At 38.5% G+C, this 23,173-nt stretch overlaps 1 protein-coding gene across 1 annotated transcript in view; it reads right to left on the reverse strand.

The window, feature by feature from the left end:
* The window catches only part of si:dkey-174m14.3 (uncharacterized protein LOC563117 homolog), a 35,828-nt gene that overhangs the window by 6,480 nt on the left and 6,175 nt on the right, over nucleotides 1-23,173 (reverse strand). Inside the window, exons 2-6 of the mRNA XM_044106865.1 lie at nucleotides 22,609-22,646; nucleotides 8,598-8,759; nucleotides 7,826-7,892; nucleotides 4,399-4,506; nucleotides 3,084-3,164 (exon numbers count right to left, since the gene is read on the reverse strand). Coding sequence (XP_043962800.1) covers nucleotides 3,084-3,164; nucleotides 4,399-4,506; nucleotides 7,826-7,892; nucleotides 8,598-8,759; nucleotides 22,609-22,646 — 456 coding nt within the window. The remainder of the gene's footprint in view (nucleotides 1-3,083; nucleotides 3,165-4,398; nucleotides 4,507-7,825; nucleotides 7,893-8,597; nucleotides 8,760-22,608; nucleotides 22,647-23,173) is intronic.

The following is a 23,173-nucleotide window of genomic DNA, read 5'->3' on the forward strand; positions in this document are numbered from 1 at the left end:
TGATGAGGCTGCAGTGCGCTCCTCAGCTGCATTTTGCAGCACACTGTAGTTTTTGCCTCATCTATCCTTCACATTGCCTGACAATGTGCCTTGAAGTAGTTCCCCTGCTGATGAGCACCTAACAAACCTTGCATATCTTGTTTTATATATAGCTCAAACGCACATTACACAGTAGGGAGGGTAATTAAAGTCCTACGGGTTTAATTTTTGAAGCATATTTCAGATTTCCTTAATGAATAATCTCCAGTCACAAAAGTAAACAAATAGCAGTGTCATACTTATTGTCACTTCTGGAAAAAAATAATAAAGTCTTGTAACAAATTTATCTTTCTCCAATAAGAGATGGATGCCACCAATAAAATCACCAGAACAAAAGCATTTGGTATCCTGAACAATGGAAAAACAAATGGGAATATAGCATTTCTTGATAAGTTTACTTCTTTAAAGTTTGCAACCTTTGGGATTTTTCAACTTGGGTTTCTGTTTTCTTGGATGAACTTTAACTTGAGACAGGGACCCATTTCTCTTTACTGCTGGCCAACAGCCTGGATGATGACACTAGGTTATCTTGACTCTACACAAAATGAAATGAATGTTAAAGGAGGACAATAAATCTCCAAATCTCACTGTTGACTGTGGCAAAGATTGTCATTTTAGTTTCAGGTGTGATGCTAAGACGCATTATGTTTTTGCTATGTGGTTCTGTTGAACCAGAAATGGATGTTATTTTTTTCCTTATTTTGAATTTTGTACATAAGTACATTAATTGTTTTATCTAATGTACTTTTTTATATTGATTACTGAAATTCAAGATCACACAAGTGCAAAAAAAAAATAAAAAGAAAGAAAAGATTAAAGTTGCTACCACAACCATTGCCTGCTACCAAGATTCCAGCAAAAAAGTCTTCTCTGTCCTATTATCACAATTTTAAACATGTGCAGTTGCTAAACTCAAGTTGGACTGTAAATGGAACAGTAGTGTGCTTTCATCATATTAGACTAAAGTTTGTTTTACAAAACATTTTTGTCGTCAACCTGCAAAAAGTATCTCCTTCCGGCCATGCATAAAACTGTAGAGGATGCATAAAAGTGCTCAGCTGTGAGTTTTTAGAAGTGGAGTCGGCAGTGTTGACAGGAGGTGTGGTGCAGCACTGAACTGAACACTGAACTCTACAAATAAAATCAAACTCCCTATGTCATTATTATTAATACAATAGTGGCAGACAATGTTAGAGTTGCAATTCTGGTGGAAAAAAATGCATTAAAAATTAATAATCTATATCATATTTTAATGCTTCATGTTGGCAGTGGTTTCTAATTCTTTTTCATGATTTAAAAACCTGCAGCTGTCTGGTCACACAAGCCATACATTATGATATTACTCCTTTGACCCAGCTGGTACACAGGTCTAAAACCGGGTTGTAACTACACTGCTCCTGGCGATTCGGGGACATAACAGTTGGAAACTGTCGTCAGCTCACTCCCCACATCTGTCCTTTTTTAAAACTTAGCGATGGCAAAAAGGCACTTTAATCCCGCAGTAAAACGTTTTGAGAAAATGACTGTAGGAATAAATATTTTGGCAAAGAAACGCTCCTAATGAGTCAGGTGTGACTTGAATTATGAGTGTGTGTAGAAGATCCTCATGCATATTGTTAAGCATGGTGAAAGTTCTGTGATGCTGTGGGCCTGTTCTTTACACCGGGAGATTTTAAATAGTAAACAAAAAAAAAATGGGTTGCCACTTGGTCATTCAACAAGATAGTATTCCAGATACAAATGTTTTACCAGGGACAAAATCAGCTTTATTTCAAAGTCAATTGCTAGATCTTACAAGATAAATCCTTGCAACTTTGGTAGATAGTATAAGAAAGGATTAATTGGTGTCCTATTGATAAAAGAGGGTTGTGCAAGGCATTACCAGCACAGATGCCGGTAGGTGTTAACAAGTAAATAAATGTTCTTCCCTTTAACATTTTATTTCACTAAACTTTAAAAAAAAAAAAAACTGCTGCAAAGAAAGATTTCTATCTTTTTGGACCTTTAAGGTTGCTTTGATAATTTAATGTTGTGAATCTTCCAGAAAGTATGTTATAAATCCTCTTCATAGTTTGTTAAATTGATTGCATTTTGTCCAAATTATCCCCCCAAGAACAAGGAGAGATTATATTCAATCAAATCAGGAGCGAATCAGCAACAATTAAGTGATGATGGAGCCATAAAGCACACAGGAAATCTATTTAATGTTTAGTAATAAGAGCGTTTACCGCAGCTGCCACTGTGATTGAAAACGCTGCATTGTTACGCTTTTCCCTTTTTAGTCAAAACATTACTTGCTTTCAATTTAAGGGCCTGCATTTTGTGAGTTTTCAAACAGAAATAATAACTTAATGAGCTTGCAGGTAATTTTATTTTTTTAATTACATACTGTATGTTTATCTCTTACAAGTGCACAACTGTATAGCTACAGTCTAATTTTTTTTGGTGTTTCAGGTGATCCACAATGTTGAACAATGTTTCTCACAGCTAAACAAATCTAGGAGAGTATGAGCTAATGTCAGTACTGTTTCCATGCCTTGGAGTTGTTTAATATTTTTAAACCTGGCTCCTTTCATTGCTCAGAGGTGAAGGTTATTCAGGCAAATAACCTTCAGCTTTAATTCTCCTACACCGCCTCAGTCGCTGCTGCAGCAACTTCCTGTTCGTGTCCTTCTGCCAACTCTCTTATCTTTCCTAGCTTTTTCAGGGCAAAACGACCTTCTCATTACAGTTAAGACAGCAATTTCGTTTTTGCCTAAATTTCAGCCCGGCAGTACTCTTAAAACCACTCACTCATTCAATGCAGCTTAAATGGAAATGTGTTTTTTTTTCTCCTTCTATATCCACTCATCCACTTGATGTCAAATGTCAGCACCAAAAGCTTTCTTTCTTTTTTTTTTTGTGTGCATAAAAAGGGACAACGGTTTTAAACTGCGTGAAAAACAGTGGGAGCTGTTAAAAATAGGTTTTGGGAGAGGGCAAAGGACAGGTGGTTCAAGGAAAGCTTCAGGATTGAAGCTGGTGAGAGTGGGTGGAGGTCTCACCTCAGAGAGCTGGGCTCTGTACAGAGACTTGTTGCACTGCAGCAGCTGAACAGCCAAGTTACAGTCTTTTCTGTACAGCTCCTGCGGAGGCAGCACATGGACAAAACCAAAAGATAATAAAAATGAATTTGTATCATGTTTTACTTTTTTATGCTCTTTATATGCATTTATAATAAGAAACTGTATTTAAATACAGCTGTGTAAGATTTGTAGCAATTTATATCATGCACCGGATGTTAAATACCTCCTGAAATCAGAAGTAAGGTTTGATGATTTGAGCCTATTTAGCACTTTTCTTCTAATTCACTTGTGTTTGGCTAAATAGTTATGAAAAATCCCGTTTTCTATGCCATAAACTGGTGGTGAAAAAAAAAGAAGTGTTGTTTGCACATTTAAAATTCTGAAAATTCATTATCAGAAATAGTAAGCTCTATTTTATTAACTGGGGTTTTTCTGTCCTTCAGCTAAAACCCACCCAATATCACTCAAAGCCCCCAAATTTCCTAATGGTATTTTTTTTATTTTTCTTTAAAGGCTGATGACTGAAACTTGTCCTACAGATTGCTGTTTTCATATATTTTTAAGAAATTCTCTATTATTTACACCCTTGTAAAACCTGATGCTAGTTTGAGAGCTTTAATGAAATGACATCTCCTCACTTTGCTCACTCCTAGAAAATAAATACCATTGCCACATCCTAAGATTGGAAATGAAATACATTTGCTGCCTAAGGCTATAATCTATGTCTGTATAGGAGAACAAAACTCTTCAGCAAAGAATAGATTGTAATTCATGGAATGAACCATAGAGTTAAAAAAAAGGAAACAATATGTTTCTCAGAATTAATGCTAATTTCTCACATAAAGTGCCCTCCACATTTATCAGCACCTCTGTAAAATATAAAAAACGAAAAAAGCTTTAAAACAAATTCAGCAACATAACCATATCCTGAAAACAAATGCTGTAGTTGGTGTAAGTATTTTCAGTTAAGCTTAAACACAACTGAGCATTTGGTTCTTCTACATATGAATGCTTTTATTAAGACTTAAGACTCGTAGACTGATTATTACTGCAGTAGTACGTTCTGATTGGTCAACTTTTTACAGACTTTTTTTCACTGCCAAATCCAGAGTTACATTTTTGAACAGAACAATGTCTTAAATTGTAGGAAAAGTTATCCAAAACAATATTTAAAAAAAACAACAACAACATATCTCGACCTGAAATGAAATCACCTTGGTGTAAACTTGCACTGAAATGCAGTGTTTTGTTTTCAGTGAAGGTAAATGAGATCCAACTAAAATATTAGGCTTACATTGTCCTCTTGCAGCTTCTCAATGGTGAGCTTGGCCTCCATCAGGTGGTTGTTGAGGACGATGATTTCTCTGCTCAGAGCTCGTTTTTCATCTTCATGGTGCTGCGACTTGACAAGACAGATTCATAAGTTATATGCAACAATCTTTTAAATGTCATAAGATCAAGATCAGTTAGAATGAGTAGCTTCCTAATCGGCCACGATTGCATTATTTTGTACCATATTGTACATTTAGAGGAAAAAAAACAAACTGAAGTTAGAGGTTGTTGTTTTTTTTCTTCTTGATAATGCCTTTTATGTAGCAACAGGAACAGAAAGAATGGATTTTGTCTTGTAATGAGGACATATGTGACTACATGAATGCGCCTCGGGCAAAAGAGCTGCAGCAAGCAAGCCACAAATATGCTGACAGGGTAACACTTTTTAAAACACTCATTATTTGGACAGGCAGCCAGGAAGAACAGGTTCTTTCAGGGTCAAACAAGAATAATCACTACAATGCCTAATTCCAGCAGCCTTTCATCCAGGAAAAAAAAAAAAAAAACATTTCATGGACTAACACAGACAAGAAGAGCTTTCCAAAATAGATTTGCATGCTGCAACGTTGAATGATGCATCATTTATTTATATAAAATAATCTACAAGTGCTCTAAAATAAAAACAACATCAACAAAAAAAACAGAGTGGATTAAAAAAAAAAAGGAAAGCACTTTGCAACTAAAATGGCAGCAAGGAATGTTTCAGCTGAGCACTTTTGGCCATTAGGCTGCAGGTTATTCATGGACCAGCATGTCAGTGAACTTTCTTCTCTCTGAGCAAATTATCTTTGAAATCTTGCATTTCGTAACCCTCTCAGGTCATTAACTGAAAGAAGCTCCTCCAATGCCTCTTGTCCTTGCAGCTAATACAAATGTCTCGCAAAAGTGTTCAAGCCCCTTAAAATATTCCACATTTAAGTCACTATTGAACCACACAATTCAATGTACTTTACTGGGATTTAATCTGACAGATCAACACAAAGTTGTGCATGATTCTGAAGAGAAACTAAGATAATACAATACTGTAATACATGCTTAAATTTCTCACAAGTAAAATGTGGCATGAATTTATATTCAGTCTACACTTACTTTGTTTACTAAGTGTTCTGTAAAGGGTGCAGAGGTTTATATGAGAACATCAGTAAACAAAAGGTGCCATAAAGACCAAGCAGACAGCTCAGAAATAAAGTAACTCTGGCAGAGCTGCAGAGATCCACAGCTCAGGTGGGATAGTTTGCTGACTAGTTGTGCACTCCACAGAGAAAGTCAGAAGTACCAACACCAGGTTGAACATGACATGAGATTAGTGTAAACATATGATGAAAGGTTTTCTGAATAGGTGAGATCAGAAATGAACTTTCTGGACAATTTTTACTAATACACTCATATTTTTTTTTAATATCGAATCTTTCAGATGAGGGGTTTTCAGAAGCTCTTGGTGCTTTTTTTCCTCTTATCCTGCTATGTGCAAATTGTTTGCCTTCATGAGTATTTTTTATTGTTCCCAATACTAAGACTAAGCCAAAAATAACTAAACTATATTTGAAATGCTACATGTGGAAAAACTCATCCTCATGATCCTGTAAAGATTGGTGGAGCTAAATACAGGATAACCTGTATGTGACCTTTAGGTAAAAATAAACATTCCAGGTAGAAATTAAATAAAATTATTATTTTAAAGGAAGTTTAATTAACTGAGACACAGGCTCACAAGCCATTTACTGATGTCAAATGTTAGCATGTTAGCCAATTAAATTTTATATTAGTTAAGATGATGAAGATATTTTGAGAAACAAATTTTATACCCGTCTTTCTCTGACTTTCATTGACTTGTACTGAAAACACATGCTGCTGTTGGTCTGCTATTTTATGCAACCGCATCTTCACTTTATTTTTTTCTCCCACAACATCCATATCTATGTAAAATGAAGGGGAACAGAGTATGTATTTCACAGCTAAGAGACCTCCCTGCCCCCCAAAACAAAGGTTGTACTCAAATTATTCTATATAGCATCAGTACCGTCCTCTGGTAACAACTATATGCACAAATGAGGAAAGAAAAAATAGAAAAGTTGCAAGGATTATTCTTTATTCCCTTTCCTTTTATGTAGGAACACAAGTTTCTTCTTTTTCACTTTCAGCTAAAGTTATGAGAAGTCCCTGCAGAGGGCCTAAAGGGCCACTTCAGGCTCTAGGACTAGAGATTGAAGAACCCTGAGTTAGTGTAGTCAAATCCTAGCCCTGTGTACAATTAAAGATGTGGCAAGACTTGAAAATTGACTCTCCATCCCATTCTACTGATCTTGAGCGACCAAATAAGAAAACACCCCCTAAAAGCCCTGCAGTCATAGTCTGCAGTGAAATGAAAAGTGGCTGTAGCATTCACTAAGGTAGGCTGACTGGAAAAGCACATGGGTTGTTGACTAAAAAATGTCAAAAACCACATACAGCATATTCATTTTACATTTCATAATTATGTGCTGCTTTGTATGCATCTTAGACAAATTTATTTGAATAGAAAGCATTTGTGAACTCAAGTTTTTTCGTTGGGTTCAGTTTTGCCATTTTCACTTGTTTTGAAAACTAGGAGGAAAAGAGGCTTGACTCTCATGCTTATCTGTCTTGTAATTACATTCTCTGTAGTTGTGCGGGGCCCAGGGGTCAGATGGGTTTGTGGCACCTCTAGAGTAAACAAGTTTTACGATTGCACAGAGACTTACTCAGCACCTCTCTCTAACCCTCAAGGAGTGTATGTACGTGGAATGAATCTGGAGTATCACATGAGAAAACGTCTGTTGGTAAAAAAAACCCCAAAAAAAACCCCTAAATAAAACAAAAGACAAAGAAAAGCAGAATGCCTTTGTTTTAGAAATGACAATTTTAGGGTAACCTTCAGCTGCATGTCGGGGTGTGCGTTGGTGGGTGGTGGGCGTGCGTGTGCGTGTGTGTGTGTGCGTGTGTGTGTACCTGGAGTTCTCACATTGTCAACTGTAATGACTATTATCTTGTGGCATAACAAACCAATTCGATGAGCATTTTCAACTGTCTATTCACCAGCTCAGGCACCTGATGGTTACAGTCTTCTGGGGCAGACTAGTTAATTCTATCTTTCCATGGGCAAAAACAGCATCTGACAAATGAAGTGAGGTGCTCTCTTCTGAGGAACAATGGGTTTGCTATCCCTCTGCCAGTGGAAGGAGGACAGCCAATTGTAATAAGCCATAATTAATGTCAGTGGCACAAACAGCAGGGGGATTCATTTTCAATCTGCGCCTCAAAGTGTTCTCCACGCCGTGTGACTTGCTTCTCTCCAACTCCTTCCTCTTTGACAAGTACAAGAGAATTTGCATAAAAGCCTCAAACCAACACGCGCGACTTCAGACACTTACATCTCTGTGGATCTTTTCCTCCAGATCTTGGTTGATACGCTGCAGTGCCGAGTAGCTGCTTTGTATTCTAAACAACAAAATAAAGTGAAAAATAAAAAAATAATGAAAAATTGCTCTGCTGGTAGGTAATAGCTTGTGTACATGCATGCTGAATCTACTGTATAGAAGCCAGAGAGCTTTACAAAAAGGCTTATCTCCAGGCAAGTCAAATCTAAATCGCTTGACTTCATTTTTTACTCGTCCTACTTGCAACAGTTCACTGAACTTTGTGTAGAAATGCTAAAAGATGAATGTTTATCACTAAATAGGTTCCTAGATTTAAATATGTGGACAGATTTATTTGCAACCTTGGTAAAGATGTGTAAAACAGCAGTATCACAATTTACTTAGCAGAGAAAACGTATACTGGCAGAATTATTTATAAATAAAGTGCGAGTGGTAATATTTATTTTCTTGTCCCTGTCTGTGATAGTTATTTATTTATTTCTTTAAAGGAAGCAAAGAGGAGCTAAGCAGTGATTATTTGCATTCGTTTAGTTTTTGCTGTTATGTCACATGCATACCAAAATGTGATTCCTGCTCGAGTTGAAGCATAACTTTTTTTCTTTTACATAATCCAAACAAATTCAATCAACACAGACATCTGGAGCTCTTCGAACACTGACAAGAACATTTAAGCAATAATATCTGCTGAAGTGTCATTCTTTTCCTCTCCAGTATCCAAAGTATGATTAGTGTGAAGCATGTGGTGATTCATGATGGGTGAGTCCACCTGCGAAGCTTGTCTGTGAACTTGTCCAGCTCCTCCTGTGCTCGGCGCAGCTCCGTCTCCAGGTACTGCCTGGTGGAGTCGAACTCGCTCTGCAGCAGCTCCAGCTTGTGTGTTGTGTAGGAAAGTCTCTTCCGCAAGTCCTCCTTCTGCTCCAGCAAAGAGCTACACACACACAGAACAGATGAGTTTAGAACATATGGTGAAGGAAACAAGCTTGCAACATGGGGTCTTTGCTCTGCTAAATGGATGTATCACGGTCCACGTTTTCTTTTAACGGCCATGCAGCATTGATTGGGACATTATGAGGATGGGAAAACACGATCCCAAAATTCAGTCAGTATTTATGGATGAGGTGTTTTGTAATTCATTAGACGACAGAGGGTAACCTAGCACATCACAGAGGAGCAATCACTGGTGAGAATGGTCACATGGAAATAACAGAGGCGTAATGTGTAATGAGAAATGAGTCAATGAGTTCTAATAGATTATCTGAATAGACCCCGATGGCTCAGATTTACAAAACAGTAATAACCTCAACATGTAATTTAGCAAGACAGCACAATGATGGCTATTTTTGGAGCATATGCATTACCTGAGTTTCAATCTAATAAAAGGGCAAGTGTGAGCAGCAAAAGAGGAAATGTCCGTTGCCGTGATGGATCTGAGTGCTCACCGCTCGGCTTAATGGACCTTAGTATTGACGGACAGATGGAGGAAGAAAGGTAATGACTCTATCTGCAGCCAGATAACATAGCTGGAAATGAATGAAGATGTGGTCACTTTGCTCTTTTCACTTTCTCCCTTTCTCTCCATTTCTCTCTTTTAACAAGATCGTAGATGCAAAGGGTGGGCGATGAGCTAGACTGTTGCAAAAAAACGGAAAAACGAAAACAAAGCTGAGACGGGTTCGTTGATTTATTATTTTCAGGTCAGAGGAGACTTCACCCCGTTTCCAGCTCATTAGCAAGCAGCATAATGTTTCTGCAATCAGTTGGATGAAAAGTAGGCAGGGTAAATCTAGACTTTATGAAAAACTTCATTTGCTTTATTTGAAAATATCAGTTTTTCTATAACTGCGTTTTCATCCTGTTTCCGAGCCAATTTCTGCTCTCACAATATGTTGCAGGATTGGATTGAAGAAAAATCTAATTATTAATTAAGCAAAACGTTATACAAATCTTGTTTTCATGTGATAATTACCATACAGTTACTTATTGTGAGTAAAGTGGTGGATTTTAAAGGGATAACACAGAAATAATTGAGAAATTTTGAAGTGAAGCTTAACTTTAACTATATTAAAAACAGCTTCTGTCTCAAAAACAAAACAGTGATTATTAAAGCTGGAAATAGACGTAGAAAACTGAGTGCCACTAGTAATCTCCCTGTGTGAAACATAATTAAATCACCCTACTAAGTTGCTATGAAAAGTTTAAAAAGTAACATAAAGTGTAGAATCAATAAAATATCATTATTTTGGCCTTTTCCACCAAAGATTTCAGTATATCAAATATAAGACCACTTGAGATCTTTTTAAGTCCCTTGTGATCCACATCTAAGATGGACATGAATTATTAAATGCAGTTTAGGGAAAACAACTAAATAGGTTTATTTTTTATTTCTCTAAAAGAACAAAAATCCTGCTTTAGGAGCAGCATTCTCTTGGGGGTTTGCAGGCACAAAGTAAAATAACACCCAAACTCTACAGTCAATACACTAAAAGGCACCCCACAGACGTGTAGGGGAGACATTACAGAAAATTCTGCATATTAAGTTTTTTAAGGCCTAAAATTATGACTCAAATTAATAGCTCCTGTTGGGCTTCTTGTTAGCTTCAGTGTCTGGGATCATTTAATCCTCATGTATCTGGTGCAGATAGGATAAGAACTGCTTAATCCCCAATTATCTAGTGAACTACTTACAGGCTTTTAACAGAACCTCATTTCACTGCAGAAATTCTGAGCTATCGCTTTAAATATTGTTTTTACAGTGGGAAAGGTTGAGTTAAGCAGTTGCAAAGACATAATGTGTCTTTGTCAGCATTTTATTTAATTTTTTTGCCAGATCCATTCATTTCTAATTCACACCGATCAAACATCTGCCCAATTGTTTACACTAAATTTAAAGATAATGTACTTATTTTTAACTTAGTGTATGGAAGAAAGTTTTTTTTAATTATCTATTTTTTATTCTTTGACCATCATGTTGTACTTGCTGCATTGACAAAACAGTCACATAAAATTTAAAAAGTCATAGTAGTAGATAGAAAATGCAAATGTAAATATTTTGTGTAATCTTGCTTTGACCAAGTACTCTGCAAATTCAGGAAATAACCCAAGAAACTTAATAGTAATCCAACTTCTGAAAAAATCTATCTCTCTAGAGTTTCAGTGTCTTATCAGTTCTACATAAATGAATTGCTCAAATCAGATATTTGCTGTATAATGAGTGAAAACATAAATGTTAATAATAGTGTGTGTTTCATTGAAAGCTGCAGCCTTTGCAGCTTTGGCAGAGAGTGAAAAACGACCTGCATGCTGAATGATTCAGAGAAAGTCTCAGTAGACTGGATGACATTTAAGAGCTGCATTAGCCAGCGGAGCCCACCACCTCACCTCCTGCTTGGATCTGATTGGAGGGCTTTAGCTGGGGAATACAGGTATTTGGTGTAAGGTACAGGGTGACTTTACATGAAGTAGCTCCAGAGACAAATATAAAAAAGAAGAAGAAGAAAAAAAAAAGAAAAGTCCCTCCATTAGTGACCTCCTCTGAGTCACACATAATGAGTGTTTTCATTCTGGTGAGATGAGATGACGAGGCAGCATGACTCCTGGGCCTGAAAGGCGGGATGCGGCTGCTTTAACACCACTGAACGACCAGAGGAGACACCTCGTGGGCGGTTGAGCGGACAAACACATAAAAACAAGTACGGATGGAGAGATGGCGGCGCAGATTTACTCTTACCTCTTTTTTGGGTGTTTGCCACCATTTCGGGGGACTTTTAAGGCAGTTTTGCCAATGTATATCTTTTTCATGGTTTGCCTCTGTTCCTTCCCTCTCATGTGTTTATAGGGCCTGGCCACAGGAAGTTGGCATGCATGTGAGTTATCCAAGAGATCTCAGCTAAGTGTGGCCAGCAGAATTACTGTTTGTTATACCTGTCTTGATCCTGCCAACAAAAGCAAACAGACAGGTTGCCAGCTGTTAGTAACCACCAATAAGCTGGGATGTGATTTGAAAAGACAAACTGTTGCCTTGACGCTGCCAACATTTAGCAGCCATAGTCATCTTCATAGTCTTCAAATCAGAAAAAAACAGGCAAATTAGTGGAAAAAGTGTTTACAAAATTTTACTTGAAACAATGATATTGTAATGTTGCCAGTGAATATTTGACATTTACAGTGGGAAAACAAAATACATTAAAAGAACTAGCACAAAGAAATTTAAGTTTTGGTGAGTATCAACATAATTGTTTGCTCTTTCGATGAAAGTGTGAAAGTCCTTAAATTTATATTGTTTTGAATTATTTTTTTAATTTCACCCCTTTAGTTTGAGCAATATCAGTGGGAATTTTAACAAAATATTCTCAAGTCCTCCACCTCATTCAGCAGTGGGCATGTTCCACATATTTAACCTTTGTTTTACACCCTCAACCACCAAAAGGTCAATATAAAGGTCAAATCGCGTCAAAAATACATGAATTATTTTCTATCAAACAACTTACTGACTGCAGAAAAAGGGCGCCATTTTGTGTTTTGCAGTCAAATAGTGCCATTTTATAACACAAACAAGTAATATTTTATTACTTGTTTATTACTTTTATTCCTAGCTGCAGATATTTCCTGTTAATATCTGCAGGGTCCTTAGCTTCACCTTGGGTTTCTTGTTCTGTCTCATTAATAGTCTCTTTGTCCGGCCTTTAATTTCAAGTGGATGACCATGTCCTGAACAGTTTGCAATGGTGCATCACTATTTTTTTCAGATGACGGAATATAACCTAACTATACTTTAAAGAGGGCAGTTCAAAGGCAATGAGTACTTTTGCAAGGCACTGTAAGTCAAACTGAAATAATACAGTGTGAGAGACTGCAGACCTTGACAAGGCCAAAGGATGTGAACTCCCTTTATCAATATTTCGTCCGGCCCTTTTGGCCATCTGCGGCCACAGCACAGGTGCACCTCTTTATCGCACAGACAAATGGAATAGGTTATTAGACGAGGCAGCTGTCAAAGCCTGATCAAAGCTCCTCTGATCTGAGCACTGGACTGACCACTCAACGGGGAAACAATGACAGACTGTGTGGGACGTGACTGCACCAGGTTACAGTTCACAAACGCATCTAGTTTCAGGGCTTTTTGCTTTTGGGAAACCAGGTGACGTATGAATACATGTTGATTCAATGTTGAGTGGTGATTTATGGTGCAGGCTGAGTAGAGACATGCACATTTCCAGATGGTGACAGCTCACTACTGCTGCTGCTGGAGCCTTCAATCCAGCTGCTCCCCTCTGAGTCATAGCACAGTGGCTCTCATTATGTGTGGAAGAGAGATTTGGCAGGTGTGAGATGCCAGAGAAATGTAAAAATGCATTCCTTTTTACCTCCGAGCATACATTTGTAGATGCAGATGTATAGGTGCAGATAATGTTTGTGTTGCACACATGTGCAGCCATGTTCCTTAAATCTGCCACAGCATCCAGAAAAGGCATCTGTTTGTGACATGTCTCTGACCAGACCAGGTGTCCACTAACATATCCTAACGCAACCCTCTTTCACCCGCTTTTCTTCTCTTTCATTTTAGCTGATCCCTCACTGCAGCAAAAACCTTAGAAGGGGCTTGTTGCCACCCACTCGTGCCATGCTGACATTTGAGAGGAACTCGGAGCACTGAAGAGGAGGAAGAGGGAGGTGGGAGCGGAGGAGGAAGAGGACATAAAGTTATGGAATGAGGCAGGAGGGAAAGCAGGAAGCTTCTAGGGGGGAATGAAAGCTGGAGTATTTACAGTTTAGTCAAAGACAGTAGGGAGGAAGCGAGCGCTGGCAAATTAGAAAGTAAAATCAAGGGAGTGGGTGTGTACTCATCACTTAAACTGTACATCTTTCCCTCCTTCCTCGGATCTCAATCTGTTCCGGGCTTCCTGATCGCATCAGCCTTGCAGATAGATTGCCTCTTAGGAAAAGCCCCCTTTTTTAAAAAATTAAAAAAGCAGTCCAACTTCAGTTCTAGAGAGGGAGAACCCAATTGGCTGAGTCATCCAGCAGCAGGGGATGGAGGTGAAAAAAGATGCTCTTTCCTCCCTGGATGTCTTCAGATTTACAAGGTACCAAAGCCATGCATGGTATGACTCAACCACCTCATAGAAGAAACTCTCAAATTACAGCGAGTGCGTGTGGGTTTATGTATTTGTCATTTCCCTTTCCCGGGATTGATTAACTCAGGAGAAGGCACCTAAGTAGTTATACGGCAGCTACCAACACCATTAGCAGCAGTGGGGTGTAATGACCTGCTGAAAAGATTTGATGTGCCACTGATGGCACCGAGCGCAGCAATGTTCAATCACGACACCTCAGGAGGAATTTTACAATGAGTCTAAAATGTGATCCTGTTATAACTACAAGCTAAATATAAAAAATATTCACAGTTCCTGAACTTTTCCACTTTTGTCCTGTTTAAACCTCCAAATGTAATTGACTTTTTCTGATTTAAGTGTGGCGTGAACATTCGGCCGGCCACAGTCACCTGCGATTACAACAGCAAGTCTGTTGAGGTGTAGATGCATTATCAATTAAACTTTCAACCATTTTCTATGCAAAATAGCCCAATCTTTGTAAGTTTGGATGGAAAACATCAGTATCATTGAATATATTTGGTCTAAACAATTTTCAACCAAACCTAGCATTTTGAATGAAGGTCAAAAGTTTTGGTCTCATTTAATCACCACACCTTTTTGTATCGTCTCCTTCATGGCTTTTGAAGACTTTAAAAGCTACTTTGTTATTGCCCTCTTTCTACAATAAATAATTGATGTAGTCAGGAAAGATTCTTCCACCTGATCTGCAGATGTCCGCAGTTCTTCCAGAGTCTCCATGAGCCTCTGGGTGGCTTCTCTGACTGATGCTCTTGTGTGTCAGCTTAGATAGACAGCAATGTCTTGGTAGCTTTGTTGTTGAGCTACCAAAGGCTATCCATTTCCAGACGATGGGTTGAAAAGAGCTCTGTAGGACTCTGGGTCGATCTTAAAACTCGGGATATTGTTTTATAAACTTGATCCCTGACCGTCGGGGCCGTTTCCCATGGCCCTCATGAGACAGTTTGTTCTCAAATATTCTCTACAGATCTTTGATGCCTTCACAAAACAGCTGCATTTATGCTGAAATTAAATTACACACTGTCCTTCTCAGGTAGGAGATTTGGGGGATAATTGAGGGAAGCATTTAGCCATTTTGGGTTTTCTACCAAATGTGTAACACCCTGCAGGTCTGTCAAATAAAATCACATTAAAATGCTTCAGATTTTATGGATTTGTGAATGTGAAAAAGTTAAATGTGCATCAACATTTTTCCAAGTTCAAAACTAATTAAGAATATATATGTCAGGATAAGCTCTACAGGTTACGTTGCTCAAAACTGCTAATCTGAATATGGTTTTGATTTATTAGGCACACAAGCTGTGGAGGCAAGAGAAGCCTCAAGCTATTATGCACAAACATCCATCAAAAACACACACAAGCAGATGTTGTTGCACAATAAAACTGCTTTAGCTTCAAGACAAAAAAAAATAAATAATCATGTTATGGTGCCAATGAATCCAACAGAGTTGTCCTTGTGAGCCATTGCGATCTGTTCCTCCACCATCTCAGAATCTCAAAATTCAAATGTGGAAAACGTTTGGGCTAACAAAATCTTGTGCAATTTGATTTGGTTGCAAGTCACAAAAATATGAACACCGTTTGCCGTCTTTCCAGCCACCAAAAGAAGGAGATGGGATGGAGAGGCACAAGCTGCTTTCGAAAGGGTTCAGCTCATTAAAAATAGAAAAGACGCAAACATAAATGCGTTCGTTCAGAAAGAAATACATATGCAGTATGCTGCCCAGCTCCAACCACACAGCACAATGTGTATGAGTGGAGCTCCATGGACAGGTGGTGATTAGACACAACAAAGAAACAACCTCTGCAGATCTGCTACACTGCAGTGCACTGCTCTATTTTCTGGTGAATGTGTGTGTGTCTATGTGTGTGTGTGTGTGGCCCCATGCACCTATATATAACCCTATAGTGCAGGCAATACAAATGTACTCAGTGATCTGTCTGTCACTCCCTAGAGACCGACTAAAAGCTTGAACTTTGAGATGAGTAAATGTAAAGAAGAAAAAAACAAAACAATAAAGAACACAACCCCAATATAGCAGTTGTTCTCCCATGTTTCATTTCTGTAGCACTTACAATATATATATATATATATATATATATATATATATATATATATATATATATATATATATATATATATATATATATATATATATATATATATATATATATATATATATATAAATTTATGAAATCCAATTTTAGAATGTCACAGGCAAACAATTTTCTTGATCTTTAGATTACAATCACTTTCATATATTTTTAAAAGGAGAGAAAACTTTTTCATCTTCAACATTTTGCAAGATTGTACTCCATGAAAGTGTGTACTTCCTAACATATTTGAGCACATTGATATGTATTAGAAATTTGACAAATAGAGAGAAATTTAAGGTGTACAAATAAACAATAAAAACTGAAAAAAAAATATTTTGAAATTCAAGCGCTTCATGTCTGTATATAACTCAGACATTTAGCCTGGTGTGCTCCTGAGTGTTGAACTGAGGGTTAACACCAGTTCTAGATCAAAACAGCTGATTTAAGAAAGTCTCAAACTAATCTGAAATCAGCTATTGAGCTGTTAACATCCCTAGGTTTGGTCATCCAAGCATGTTTACCCTGAAGGCAATCTGCAAGATGTTAAAAGAAGTCAAATAGAGAAATATGATCATGTGCATTGTCCCAATAAAGAACTGAATGCTGACTTGTCCTAATTTCATCTTGTATTGTATGCTAACCTAACACTATTAAATATAAATACTATTTAACACTACACTCCATTAATAGAGTAGCCAACTCTGACTCTTCTGAAGTGAGACTCCAGCTGATTTTCTGGTTCCCTCTGTCTCACCCCACCTACATAAATCTCATGCCACATAAAGAAAGTCAAAGCAAAGCAATGTTTTCATACTACTGAATGTGATTCTAGTGGTAATTCTTGCTTATTTCTTCTTTGATAAGCAGCCAGCTTTTAAAGCACCAAAGTGAAAGGTTGGTACATCTTTGCAGTTAACCCTGAAATTATTCATACCCGTGGTTGACTCACATTTAAGATTATTTACTTTCAGCCAAGTAGTTTGTTTGTAGGAAATCAAGCAGACATCTCTGAAAATCTAATATAAAAAGAAGGATCCAGTTTTGGAAAAAAAATATTTGTTTTTATTCAGATATTTTGCCCTTCTAATTAATTGGAAGAAAAATCTTTATCGACATTACAGCAGCTAATTTCTTTGCATGTTTTCATTGGTATTTTCAAAATATTTGTCAAGTCAAGTCTTACAGAGATCCTCATTATCTTCTTCATTTTCTTCTTTCTCCACAGATATTTCACCATATTCAAGTCTGGACTCTAGCAGGGCCACTCAAATGATTAACACTACTTCTGCTCAGAAGAAACATTTAGCCAAAACTGAAAGTCAGCTTTGAACATGTACATGTAAAGGGTATTAATAATTTGGGGCATAAATGTATGTGGTAATATTTTAAAGAATTTTCCACTGATAAAAACTGATAAAGTCAGATAATAAAAACATTATTTTCTTTTATTTTAACGTCAATTTGCTTCCCATTTGGGGAACCATGTTTTTAACACAAATCAATGTGAAAGTTTTTAGCTTTGCAGACTTTGACGCGTTCTTTTGAGATCTTTTTAGATTTTCACCTAACTTGCTTTAAAATCTACTTTCCATTCAAACATTCTTGGATAGCATAAAAAGGGCCTTAAATGGCTTCAAACTCTAAACAGTTTCAGAGTTTCACTTCAAACACAAATAACTATCTATTTACGGAATCTAAATATTTAATAATAGATGTTTACCAAAGTGTCACAGCAAAACTATTTAGGCATCTTTATCGCCATGAGGGATAGGTCTGTCCTGGGCCATCTTATTTCTGGTGCTGAACAGGACAAAGGGTAGGAGGGATAATGGGGTTGGGATGATAGTTAATGACCCCCAGAGGAGCTGTCAGGGCTTCAGGAGGGAGAGACCCACAAACCAAATGGGAGGGAGAGGAGAAGTGCTCAGACCACACAGGGCAGAAAAAGCATAAATCTGACAGAAACACTGAGCACAACAACCGAAGGACTCAACTATGTTTCACTCTCTTCAGTTCGGGCTCTCCTCAGTGGCACTTTCAAATGTTAAGTCCTCTATTTCACAAAAAAGCATTTTCATCAATATCAAGCCAGAGGGTAATGCGAATGAAGCTAAAATATCCAATAAAAATAAATAATAGCAAGATGCAGATCAATGAGTTGTCCAAAGTCTGGGTTAATTCACTGCACTGTGTTGCATGTTTGGGATTTTTCCTTTCAGTTCCAAACAATCTTGATTTTCAGCTTAACACTGTCTTATTTTTGAAGATTATTTTTATTAATCTCCAACTACAACGCTCTCAATTAATCCAAAACGTTCAAAGACCTCAAACATGAATATTAAAGAAAGTCAAAAGGAGGGTTGGCTTTTTTAGGAGAATATCCATATGCACACAATAATTGGGGAACTATTACTGTGCATAATTATTACGCAATTAAATTAAAAACATTTAATTGCATTCATTTACAATATGGACGCAGAAGAGAATGAGTCTCCTCTCTGCTCTGACTGAAGGTGGTTTGGTGCAGGATGAACAAGACCTGCTGCTCCCTCAGGACAGTTACTGCAGAGCCATTAGTACGTTACAAAAGTCTCCAGAAAAAAGTCACTACGTATGTCACTAGGTGCTTTTTAGGAAAATAGTTTCTAAAGGGGTCTGAAAAGTCACTGAATATACCAGCAAAGTTGCTAAAGTGCCAACAGTGACACTTATATTCCCAAACTTGTGTCTCTTGACGCTGCCTACCCAAAAATTTTCTGGGGATAGAGTCTTGCTTTCACAGGGGGTTTAGTTTCACTTTAATTGCAATAGCTTTTTTCCTAATTTACAGCTCAATTCAACAAAAAATGTCCCTCAAGTCTTGGCGCTTGCTCTGTGAGTCGTAAAGACGCTGCGCTTTAACTACTAGTAGATTTAAAGGATTGAGCTTTAGGGTGGTGGACGGCAGTATCCAGTGGGACCTGCAGCTTTTGTGTTACTTTAGCACTGACTAAATTTATTACGTAGACATTAAGGAATGTATGGCACGTCAAGGGGCCCCAAAACTGCCTATTTACCAACCTGTGGTGATAATGCATTATAGTTTGATAGTTTAATTTGTTGCAGCTACTCTAGTTTGACATTAGCCAGCAAAGTGTCATTTCAAGATTCAAACATGCACTGAATGGAAGCAAAACATCACAGATAATATTATTCACGCCATTTCCTGAGGAAAACAGTTTGATCTGTTTCAGTGATTTCATTTGAGTTTTTTCCTAGATAGAATGAAATAGAGTATGCTAAAAATCTGGCTTTAGAGACACATTGTGAATTCGCTTCCTATATAAAAGTTAGAAAATGTATTTTCTTTTACCCAAGTGTTATTTACTTTTATTTTTTTCATTTTTTAGAGATGTCAGAGGAATGTGTTGCATTTCTCTCACCAAAGATTTTGTCACAAAGCTGTCCCTTAGTCTAAAAGACACAATTTAAGCAGCGGGTATGCTGAACCAGCGTCTTTGAACATTTGGTCAGAACATTTGGTTTGACTGGTTTGAACATTCGCTCTTTATGTTGTCAGCTCTCTTGTACAAACGTGTGTGAAACGCTGTGAATTCAAATGTTTCACTCAGTTGGGCAGAAAACAAGCACTTTACGCCATTAGTTCAAGTGTGTAAACTGGAAGTGATGCTAGACTGAACACTTACGTGAGATCCAGCATTGTTTAACTTTAATATGTGAAGACTCTTTCGCATGCAGATAACGACAAAAAATAATGACCAGGAAAGACAAGAGAGAGAGAGACTGCAGCAGACTTCTTGAACCACCTCATGCCTCCTACACACTCAGGCCAGCCTTTTGCATCACCGAAGCCGAGCCAGTATTCCCTGTAGTGGGAATGCATCTGACAAGAACAATTTCCTGTTGTGTGCCCAAAAGTGTGAAAGGGCACTTCCTTACATTTTCTACACCCGATTCCTCAGACGTTGTGCAAAATGGAAAGTGAAGGTGAAGAAAGTGAAAGCTCCTTCGCCGGACCGTTTTTGAGGGAAAACAATTTAAACTTAATGAAAAGCAATGTCACAAAAGGAGGGATACACGGAAAGACTTAATGAGTGTGAAAATAACATGAACGCCTCGCTGTGGCCTTTCCAGTCACCAGATCTCAAGCTGAGTGAACACCTGGAAGACGGCCTGGACAGCAATCCCAAGTCCAAGCAACACACCAGGCAGGTCATTCATTGAATATTGAAAAGTTTAAAACAGTCAAAATTTGACTTTTGACTGTTTCCTAAACAGTCAAAATGTTCTAAAACAATTTGTCAATCCTTGTGTGAGCAGGGCTCACTCCATCATCTGAAGTCTGATGATGGAGACTTCCAAAAATGGTACACCTGCAAAACTCCCAGGGCCTGATCACCTACACCAGGGAGAGCAGTCACACTCAAGAGACTTGCAGGAACAGGTTTAGCAAAAGGCATTTTATAGAGTCAGGGAGGTGAATGCACCCTTTTCAGATTTTTATCTATAAAAAATTAAAAAAGGACATCCTGTATAAAAAATGGTTTGTGCCTCTTTTTTTAAGTTGACGGACATGCTTTGCCTAAGCTTTGAAACTAAACACGAAAATGAGATTTATTTGAAAGAGCATTTACATGAAGCTTAAAAGAGAAAAGGGAGATTAGAAATTTATATTAAAAAAAACCCCAGAGGTTACTTTTTTTTAAGAAAAGAAATTTCATCAGTCAAAAGTCAGCTTTTTGTCAAAAGCATTACTTTTCTCAACTGTCCGCTAATCACTCAAGTTGACAGTCTTTCCAGATGTGCCTCTTTGAAAATACTTCATGTCCTTTTTCATCTTCTCAGAATTTTAAAGTCTTTCAAATTTTAAATCTGTTTAAACAGTCAAAGAATCCTGTGCGCCGAGGCTCCGAGGTTCAAGTGCGTCGCCATTTAAAATTTACATCTCTATCTCTGCCACGGGGCTCCAAACGCAGGAGCCGGGCCGAGGGAGGGACAGGAATTATGAAAGAGGCAGAGAGCAAGGCACTGTGAAAAGATTTCAGAGTGTTTCATCATTTGGGCTGGAAGCCGTCTTGGAGATTAGTTCATCTGAGTGGGGAGTGCAGGGGGTTCGAGGTGGGATAAAAAGGTGGGGTCAGACTCAGAGGTAGGTCCATCTTCCTTATTAACCTTAACTCACCTTCTTCCTGGGCTACAGGTGGAAAGATGCAGGACTCTTATCTCTGTTGAGCTGCTATAATTCAATTAAAGCTGTAACACAGAGGTGAGGACAATTGATGCCACACATTAAGGAGCCCGCTCCCCCACCCCCCTTTTCCCCTTCCCTTTCCCGTCAAGATTAATTGCCCCTCATTGGCTGCTTAAACAGCTTTTAAATTATAATCTGCCTGAAATCGCAATAACACCACCAGTAATCGAAGAAGAATGGAAAAGCTCGGGATCTATTTCCATCTGTGGCGGATTAATAATGGTTCATTAGTAATTGTATTAATTAAAACTTGTCTCCAATAGAAAGGTGAGTGAGAAAAGAAATGAGGATTAAAGGCTCCTGGATAACATGTCATTTTTTCCTTTAATGTCAAATTAATCTGAAAAATGACACTTAGTGTCATGAAAAGTTCATCAGAGTCTTTTTGAATTGTCATATCAGCTGTCACTGAGTATGAAAGTGAGATTCAAAAAGATTTATATTCAGATATACATTTAGATATTTTGCCTTTTTTATCATGCAGGGTCATTAATCAGTGTATTCCAACAGGTGAGTTTGCAAAAGCATGCAGAAACACATAAGTGACATTTTTACAACCCTAATTAAAGCAAGACTAAGCAAAACACGCCTTGAGACTGATCAATTGGAGACATTACAGCAGCAAGAGAACTCCCAGGAGAATCTATTAAAAACCAAAAAAAACCCTTTTAATTATCAAAAACTATCACAAAACATACAGCATTTAGATCAACAATGCATCAAGTGCATCCACGCAACACAGAAAATGAGCGCATAAATAAAGACATTTGAAAACCAAAAGAGCTTTGCAACCCAAATCGAAGCTGCGAAAGGCAAAGCGGTACCTTCTGCTCACGCACAGCCTCATCCTGGAGACAGGGAGATAAAAATCCTGCTGGCTCCGAGTCTCGCCGGGGATGGAGGAAGCCCCCCGCCCCTCGCCCCTCTACTTCTATGTGCTCTCTGGACTGGCTTACCCAGCTCTCCCCTTAAAGCTCAGAGAAAACCCCAACACATGCACAGCTGCCGCCAACGCCACGCCACGCCGCTCCAGCAACAGCAGCAGCTATATGCCAGAAGGGAAAGGCAGAGGAGGCAGAGAGAAAGAGAGAGAGAGGGAGACTGTGCAGGAGTGGAAAGACAGAAAGGAAGAGTGGGAGGGAAGAGGCTTAAAGGAAGAAGACAGGGAGAACGCGGGGGCGTGATGATGGAGCGCTGAAAAGATATGAGCGGAACAGAGGGAGGGCAAGAGAGAGAGTGAGAGAGAGAGAGAGAGAGAGAGAGAGAGAGAAAGCGTGATGGAGGGAGTAGAACCTTACCTGATCGGGTCTATGTTGTACATCTCCTCGTCAGGCAGCTAAAGGAAATGACAGCATGTTAGTGGAGGAAACCCATCAGAACTGGTCCAAGAGCTGCCAAGTAGGGCACCTCTGCAGCTCACGCGCTCACCCAAAGCAGAAACCAAACCAAACGTACATATTCATCAGACACGTTCCCTCAGTTTCCTCCTCTGTTTTTGTTTATGGAGCCTACCCCCCCACCCCCTTCAGCCCCCAGCCTTAAATCCCACGCTGTTCTTTCCCTCTCTTAAATGATCCCTCACCACTTCCCCCTCCACTCCTGCTAATCAAAAAACAAAAAGAACAACTCATCAGACTGCACCCGGATGTCTACATCTGCGCACACTTGAGGTGAGAGGCGAACAATCATATCATAACCAAGAGTGTGAAAATGAGAGGAAGGAAAGGAGGGATGGGGCGGAGAGTGTGGGACCCTCCATTGCAGCCAGACTGCAGATACATGGCAACCCCTCTCCCCCTCCCCACAACACTCACCACCACCCCCTCAGTGTACTTCTGGCAGTAACTCAGTATCCCTGTCAGA

This window comes from Gambusia affinis, linkage group LG22 (assembly GCF_019740435.1).
Source record: "Gambusia affinis linkage group LG22, SWU_Gaff_1.0, whole genome shotgun sequence".
NCBI classification, from domain to species: domain Eukaryota; kingdom Metazoa; phylum Chordata; class Actinopteri; order Cyprinodontiformes; family Poeciliidae; genus Gambusia; species Gambusia affinis.